The sequence below is a fragment of the Pieris brassicae genome, chromosome 8, assembly GCF_905147105.1.
Source record: "Pieris brassicae chromosome 8, ilPieBrab1.1, whole genome shotgun sequence".
NCBI classification, from domain to species: domain Eukaryota; kingdom Metazoa; phylum Arthropoda; class Insecta; order Lepidoptera; family Pieridae; genus Pieris; species Pieris brassicae.
The window spans coordinates 2673891-2683242 of NC_059672.1; the positions used below are offsets into that span (position 1 = coordinate 2673891).

A 9352-nucleotide genomic window follows, 5' to 3' on the forward strand; every position below is an offset into this window, starting at 1 on the left:
TGAATTTAATTATTCGTTAAATAAAACTATTACGCTATCATAAGAGATAATTTAGTGGTATCTGTGAACGGCTGTCAATAATGTAGATTGACATAAAGCTGACGTTTTTTTTTATATGGCAATAGTTTTAACTTAATGCCAGTTTCAAGTAAAAGGTAGGGAATCTACACGTGAGAAGAAATAAACAAAGACATCAAAAGGAAACACGCTGACCTTTTAACATATTTGTACTTCAAATGTCATATTTCAAGTGACAATCTCGGGTCGCTGTCAAACGTCATACAGAAATTGGATTTTAGTTAATTGTCTATTATTTTTAGATCAGCTTCATGTTTTAATTTAGTAGACTTACAGCTTCTATATTTTGTATTTATTTATTTTACAGAATAATACAATCTTAATCATGGTATACTACATTTGAAAACAACTGTATTACTGTAATAACAGTTTTGTCAGCATAAATGCATATAAAAATAATTCTTCAACTTTTTTATGTTACTTAACGTTATCTTATAACCGTCCATTTATTATAAAAAAAATGTGATTGTTACGTTTCCTTCTATCAAATCTTTCAACCGTATCACTGCATTTTTGGATAGCCTTAGCTAAAATCGTAGTAAATAAAAACAAAAACAAACTGCATTAAGATGTTTCTTTAATCTAGAAAATAAAAAATACGGTATAAACGGATTTTAGATCACAAGAATAATTACATATTCACAAATAACTTTAGTGTCCTGTTATAATCTCGTACTGACAATAAAATCATCATGTAGTAAGCTTAAAACATTATTTAACTTACATTATAATACATAAATAATACATCTTGCAAATTAAAAATTACATAAAATTCAAGTTAGCTACATAATATTAAATAGTGAATTGTTTCTACATGCTCGTACAAGACCTGTTTGTTTGACTATTCTGACACTCGGACAAAATAAGCTAAACATTCACTCCGTCACTATTAACACCGCAATCTCAAACTATCCCTAAAAGGCTGTTACGATGGGTTGTCAAACGTGTCAATTGTCATTTGGAACAAGTGTCATGGTGGCAGTAGCATTTTATAATTAGTTGAATAAATTAAGATTTAATAATTATGACTTTCGAATTTGGAACAGCTATGATATAAGCATAGATAATATTATTTATATTTTATTATTGTAATTTCATAGATTCTCATTTTTTTAAGAGTCTTAGTGTTGCGCACAACCAGGGGCGACCAAAGACGTACAAGTATTTGACGTGCGTATTACGTCAGAGATTGATACTTTGTCAAACTCATGATAGAGCTTCTAGTCTTGGCACGTAACTTGGACATATTTTACTTGGTGGGGAAACGTGAATGTAATTTGAATTACTGCAAAATATTTTTTTGCACAAATTTACCTTCTATTAAGAATTTTTGACTAGATGGCACCTGCAAATCGATATAAATACAAGCGCGAGATATGACTGACAACCCAACGTACGAGCCCTCTAAACCTATTCCTTTACAATGATCAAACATGTTATTGAGCAATCTATTTCCGTGCAAAAACTGTTAATGTGTCCGGTACCTATGACGCTACATTGAATTCATGGAATAAAATTTCATTAAATATCAACGACAGGTTGTAAACAAAATGCAAAATGGAATATCGAATTGCACTTTTCATACATTTGATCAAGGCCTAAACTAGCGATTCTATAGAGACCAGACAATCGAAATCGGTAAATAAGGCCATATTGATCCAAGTCACTCGTCTATGGAAGAAACTATCGAGATATTTATACATTTTCACTTACATGTTAATAATTGAATGCGACCTACCTAAAAACAAATTTCATTAAAGTTATTATTGTTCGTATATTGCATACCTATGTAACTAATACGCAAATTTAATAAAAGGATTCGAAGGAATTTGTGCAACACCTCGACGTCTGCGATATACATTTTTACAAGCCACGGAACAGGTATACATTGTACTGAGTATCTCAAGTGTCGAACCTGTTCCGAGATACTCCAAATACGCTAAGGATCGGTGAGTAACACAATTACGTAGCTAACGAAACCCGATGGACACTACTGGTAATAAACGTTTTCATTTGCCAGTGTACAATCAACGCCAAAGTTGCTCGAATGCGCTTTTGACGTTGACTGTACCCACACAATAAGAATTAGGAACCCGAGTCACAAACGCAGTGCCACCTCTCTAATAAACTCTCGTAAAGCATAATTTTGTTAACAAGAACTACAGAAACATTCAATCACTAGGTTAGGCTTGGTAACAATGTGCACATTTCAAATTGTCCAAATATTGAGCTTGCAACAAATAAATAACTGTTTTTGTGACCTGATTGGTTTTTTTGGTTAATTTAATATTGATTACGAAATACGCACATTGTGGATTTATTGGGTAACGCGTTCATTCCAATACTATACATTAATAAGAAATTGCATAACGCGTGATCTTAAATATTTTAGTTCTATACAGTTTTAAATATCTGGAATAACATTAAGATCGCAAATAACTTAGACAATTTATAATTTTTAAACATAGACAATAATCAGATGACACTTTGACGTTGACAGTTGACAATTGTCCATTAGGATTACAATCTGGGAAATCAAGCAATGACCAATTAAATACTGAAGAAATATTTTGAGATCATAGAATACAAGAGGTTTTAATTAAATGTACCGGAATGGCCGCGTTACTTGAGTGACGCTCTTGCGTCTATTGGCCAACGGACAGCAATCAATCTCGTCTCACAAATGTTCTCCCTCTGCAAAAGAAAGTACTTTCAGATTCACTCCATAGTGATTTCCACAATTTGGCAATACAAAATTAATATGAGATATACAATTTTTAGTGTAATGTAAAAAAAAATCAACCCCAAAATGTTAATGTACTAAGAAGTTGTTGTGTGTTGTTGAAGAAAATAATTGTCCGTGATAAATAATAAAATCAAAACGTGAAATAAAAATACAGATAACAAATATTACTATCAGAGAAACGACTACACGCGTTATTCAGTCAAACATTTACAATTAAACTATTGAGATTTCGTTTAAAAATTATAACTATTACTAGAAATACTCTATCATTGAATAGAGGAATACTCTATGATTACTTATATTCGTACAAAAATTCATATAAAAAAGAAACGTCAGTGACGTCTATCTGTCAAATGTCACTTGACAGTTGCAAAAATTTTATTGCTCAGTAAATGAGTACAATGAGAGAAGTTGATTAGCTCGATTCTCCCCTTCATACCTTATAGTATACATGTTAAACTCTTATATTTAATGTTATATGTCTGTGTGTGTTGTCTTTATTGTGTCGTCATCTTTGTTTTAGGTAATTCAATTTATCAAAACTATCCTCAACGTGTTAGACTTAGAACGCGACATTGGCGGAATTGTGATTTACACAGAAGTCGCCATTAATATAATAAAGTGAAGTGAAGTGAGAAGTTTGAAAGCGAAAACTTTAGTATAGGTAAGATTAAAAAAAATATATGGAAAATATATTTTTTTAAACTTACATTATTCATAATTTATTATATCCTGTAGCACTAATGACAACTGCACGACTATCTGAGTATGCAGAGAGAGATATGCGGAAGTGATATGCTAGGTTCTAATTATTCTTATTCCAAATTCAATTTTACAAAATGCTCACGTAACTGCTTAAATTGACAGATATGACGTCACAATATATAAGTCAATCCTATTGGTATTGAAATAGCATTATAAATTGTAATTACTTCCGTATTGAGTTGTATTAAGGTGTATTTTACAATGGATGTCGGATCAGTTTTGTTGGAATGCTCCTAATATAGAAATGTGTATGGGACATTAGTTATAACTTACGAGATAGTTTTCCGCTCGGTGGGTCGTGTGGTTGATTGTGGTCTCGCACGGTTGAGCACCTTCAGCAGTTCGCCTGCCTTAGCGCGCATGCGGGAGTGAACGTAGACCTGTAATCATATTAATACTTTTATACTTTCAAACCAAATTTATAATTCTTATATACAACGCGATATTTATTTTTTCCATAAAAAATATATATTTTGAACTTTTTCGTATTAAAATTAAGATGTCGAACTATAATGACGAAATAGTGTTCAAACCCCGCGGACGATTCTCTTTCCGCTCAGTAAAATTGACAAAACGTCATAATTAACAGTACATTTATGTACGTCATTCTTGCTATTGCTAGTTAAAAATTGCCATAAACAAAAATTAAGCCTAGTTGAATTCAAATTAGATATTTATACGAAGTTTTTAGTATACTGTAAAACTCATACCGACATAATGACAGCAAAGTTTGACAACAGAGTGCCAAAGCAATGATAAAAGTCACTGACAAAACTTAACTACGTAATGCTTTCGAAAATAAAAACTTATTCAAAATCGCTATTAAACCTGCTAATATTAATGTAGGTCAAACAATAAATGATCGCTCCGGTCGACAACAGACGGAGGGAAGTTGCAGCCACAGAATCAGTGTATTTTTGGTATTTTAAGAAAAATATATTTACCTTGGAGCACTTGATGTGGTAATGCAGGTAGTCACGGAACATGTGAAGCAAATCGATGGTGTTGTCCCGTGCAGCTTCGCAGGTGTGTCGCGGGAACAACACTAGAAAAGTTACCGGAAGCTGTTACTATATGAAAACATTGTATAAGGCAAATCAAGTAATCAAGTGACTTCAACGGTTTTGATACTTGACGATAATTTTTTTATTACTTTTCGTTGAAATCTGTGCAGTGAAATCACTCATTTACATTCGTTATTTTTGTCTATGGTGTATATGTTTATTATTGAAACGGATTATTAAGGAAACGTCACGAAGATGTGCAGCATTTTTGACGAAGAAAAGGGAGAGAGCGATTAAGACTGTTTGAGAGAGTGAGAGGGCGAACGTAGCAAAATACACGCTATTGGTTGTTGTATTCGTTTAGAAGGTACATATTAGAACTTTAAGTGGCAATTCTGTCGCATGCGCTTGTGCAGTTAACGCAGATTTTTGATATATTTATATTATCGTTAGGACGTATACAGTAGAAATAGTGTGAATATAGATATACAAATACATGGAGTGATCATATACTGGACATGATCATCTATTGGGGCTTTTACTTTAGTAACAATTAATTTTCAAAGAAGTTTCACTTCTGACACGTGTACTTTGTACGCACTTTTTTATTTATATAAACACAGACTTTGTTTCAAACTGTATATAATCCTGTATTATTCTAAAAATATTATCTTAATACTTTGTAGTACCATTCATACAAAGTGGATAAATAGAACTGGTTTATTTCATTAAAATATTGTATTCCATCTCGATATTTACACATATAAAATATCCCATATTTTATTTTCAATTGTAACACCCTGCCTTTGCCAAATTAACGTTCAATTCTTTATAGACAAGAAGGTATTGTTTGTATCTAAGGGTCGTTCTAAATCGATACTTAGCACTAAAGATAATATACGGAAATGAGACTCCAGTACGTCAAAAACGTGTTTGATTTGACATATGGGCATAGCAGTCCCGACTTTCTAACATAGACAAATCTGGTGCACAGATGGGATTAGAACTCACGACCTTGAGTGCCACGTTCCGAATACCACTGTTTAAAATATAACGTAATATATATTAATAGCTTAGAGCAGGTTAAAAATGACATCATGCGCCAAATTTACCATAAGTTGATAGACCTAATAAGTAAAACAATAATTTTCCTGTTGTTATGTCTTATTACGAAACTGTTTATGCGTAATAATTGATAATAAAACAAAATACTGTGGGGATTACATTTCACGACCTTGGTTGTAGCGACTATTCTTAATCATTTGTAACAAATTCCTATAAATCCCATATAGATATTGCAACCGGAGATAGTTATTTTTTTTCACAAACATTTCTTATCTTTTGTTTACATACACACAGATGGTCAGCAACTGTGGAGACCTTTACCTTTAATATATATATATCAGTTAAGTAGGTAAACCTTTCAGCGTTAAATTTATGGGTCCGTTTTAATGTGTTATTTATTTAAATGAACCAATGAATAACTATGTTTGCAAATGTTTTCAATAACAAATATATACTATACACATGTATGTAGCTTTATCTCAACCATTGCCTGTAACGACATCCGGGTGTACCGGACGAAATTAGAGTGGTCCTTTTATCGAAATTCACTGTGTATCTTTATAAGTTATTAGTCGTAATTATTTTTTATTATTATTATATATGAGGTTTCTATTCCAAGAGATCGGTTAGTAGCGGTTAATTTATATATTGTGCTTTGTTTAGAGCCCATTTGAATTAATATCAAAAACGTATTCAAATCAATGGTTTAAACAGAGTTTTAATTAAATAAAATAAAAAAATTATGTTTAATTAGTAGCTATGACTGGAACAATTCACAAGCGCAAATCAATCCTATTATTAAAAAAACATATTATTTCCAGTACGTTAGTAATAATAAAATTAGTGCTAATATAATCAAAACTAAAATATTTTCATTATACAATTTCTTTTATCTGCCAATGAGTATGAACAAGTATGAAAGTATGCATTACACCGATTTGGTATCGGCCGACAAATAAGATTTATAGGCTCTATAAAGAGTTAAGTAATGCTTACCAAATGTAACATAGCTGATGTTATCGCCTACTTTAGCATCTGTATCTACCAGCTCTAGCGGTGGCTCCTTGTGTGAAAATAGGACCTGAAAAGTTAAAATTAAATTGAAATCCCATAGCTTAATAACCCCATCCTTATATTTAATTAAGTTAAATGTATTTTATTTTTAATTATTTATATGTAATTTTTCTTATGTATAACATTTTCTACTAATTATGGAAATAAATACATATTTGTAAAACCGAAAATCATCTTTTCTGATTAAACTTTATAAACCACATTAGTTAGTAGTACATACACATTAGGAAATTCAAAAGTTCATGGGTTCCCCGTTGGTTTCATTATATTCATTATTCATACTATGTACCTGTGGTGCAGTATGTGACGCTCTTCTACCCTCTTTCAGCTCTTGCATGAACACTTTGCCAATTACTATGTCATCTTCGTGCCGGAAAACAGTAGAGAAGACTACAGTCACACGATCTTCTTGGGCTTCTACGTACCTGAAATCAGGTTATGCAATTGTAATTCCATAATATATAAGATTGATGTTTTTTATAAGAAATTACTACAAAAGACAATCGGTAAACATTACAAAAAGAATTTATTATTAATAATATATCCTTACAATAATAGTATATGTATGAGGAATCTTACAGTGTCTCATCCTGTCGATAGTTAATAACAGCTCTTTTGTGGCCGACATCACCATCCTCTTGCAGCCTGAAGTATCTCTCAAACACAGAAGCAAAACAGTTTCTCTTTAGTAACCCAACTTTTTTCACTGTGGCCTCCCAGTCTTCAGGAATGTTCTCCAAATCCAATAACACCGAGACATTGTAACCTTTAAAAATGAAATGAATTTTTAATATAAGATATACAACTGATTTTGCATGCAACTCATAGTGATAAGACACAAAAAATATTATATTATAATATCTTTGTCATCTAATCAAATTCATATTGTAATTTAAATTTCAATTATATATTACATCTCAATTTAATACTATAAAAATATAAACTTCCAATGTTCTAGTCAATTAATCTCTGGTTATGGTCAACACTTATAATCAAAGCATATAGGGCTATCTAAAACAATTTTTTATCAAAACAAAAAATATCTATACCTCTAATTTTAACAAAAAAAAAGTCTGATAAGATTAATTTAATCTTATCTTAAGATACACAGAAAAACTGTAAACTTATAATATTTTTAAATACATTATTGAAGAAATAAAAACAAGTCTGTACTTCCATAACAGTAGAACAAGTGTTGCATGATTACTAGTAATAAAAACTTGTATGAACAACTATTTATTAATTACATTACAGTTTATTTTCTTTTCATAAATGTGAAAGTAACATCTATTGTGTTTTCCACTTAAACAGTAATATTTATATTATCATATAAAAACTTTTCATCCTAATTTTAATAAATTACAATGAAAAAAAGTAGTTTTAAAATAAAGATAATTCCCTAGATTAAAAGATATTTATTTGACTACTTTAAAACATTGTGATAGTATTAACTCAAGCTAAATAATTGTAAGTTGTCAACTTTTTGAGGTATGTTTTTAAGGTGTGTTCTTGCTATAATAAATACAATATCATAATACCTGTCTCAGCTTCAGTGAGCAGGGGACCATATACCCTTTTGAGCAATTCATCGGCTCCATGTTCTTCCAATTGCTTGTAGAACTTCAATGATATACTAACCTGAAATTTTTTATTTTATAACTTAAAATATGCTTTTGTTATATGTAACACTGAGTCACTGCAGATAATATTCAACCGGTTTCATATTATTGATAAGAGTAACCTACCCTAACTTTGGTTTTATCTCCATTGACATTGGATATATGAAAAAGGACTCCATCAAAATCTGCAACTGTCACATCTATGGACTCTGGCTTTAAGCTGAAAGGAAATTCCAACTCATAAGTAAATATCATCTACTAACAACATCCTGGGAGATATAACAGAGCATTCTAAAGTGTTGTATCACATGTCACATAATTGAAATACTTTAATGCAGTAGGCATTCGAAAACATTTTATAGGACGTTTCCGCAGTTGTCGTCAATACCTACAAACATTGTGACTCATCACCAGTAATACTAACGAGCATCATTTTCGGCGGCTATTCTATGGAAATGTAAACCATGAACACATTGAAAACATTACTAATATGATTCGAATTTTGCATACACGGCCAACGTGGGCCCACCCTATGGAAGGATATTTGACATTTGTCAAGATATCCCGAAAGGGGTTAGAATCTGGATTCCAGATTCATATCATACTGAAATTAATAATATCATAGGTATTAAATATACTTTGAACATGTAGAATATGCACACAAGCAGTAAATGAATAATGACAAAAAACAGGTAAACTTTCTAAGCGTAACGTACTCACCGCGCCAGTGCATTTTTATATTTAACTGTTAACGTTTCTTCTATAATTCTATTGTTGATCTCCAGCAAGATCATTATTTAACAATTTATAACTACAGTTTTTACATAAAATTAACACTTTATAGCACCTTCATTTAATAATTCATACGAATTATCTTTAATATGACGACCGCCCGCACACAGATATTTCTATGACAGAAAGAAACGGAAGCATCAAATAAATGAAATATCGGTCAACTACCCATAGATATTCGGTATTCTTACCATAGCCCATAACCCATT

The 9352-nt window shown here is 31.2% G+C and overlaps 1 protein-coding gene across 1 annotated transcript; it reads right to left on the reverse strand.

The window, feature by feature from the left end:
• Positions 1 to 635: 635 nt before the first annotated feature.
• LOC123713173 (actin-related protein 2/3 complex subunit 2) lies at positions 636 to 9282 on the reverse strand. The gene is made up of 9 exons (XM_045666719.1): positions 9072 to 9282; positions 8478 to 8571; positions 8271 to 8370; positions 7312 to 7498; positions 7022 to 7157; positions 6655 to 6739; positions 4534 to 4634; positions 3863 to 3969; positions 636 to 2772 (listed from the first exon to the last, which is right to left on the reverse strand). The coding sequence occupies exons 1-9, from the start codon at positions 9143 to 9145 to the stop codon at positions 2745 to 2747; spliced, it is 912 nt and encodes a 303-aa protein (XP_045522675.1). The 5' UTR covers positions 9146 to 9282; the 3' UTR covers positions 636 to 2744.
• Positions 9283 to 9352: the final 70 nt, after the last annotated feature.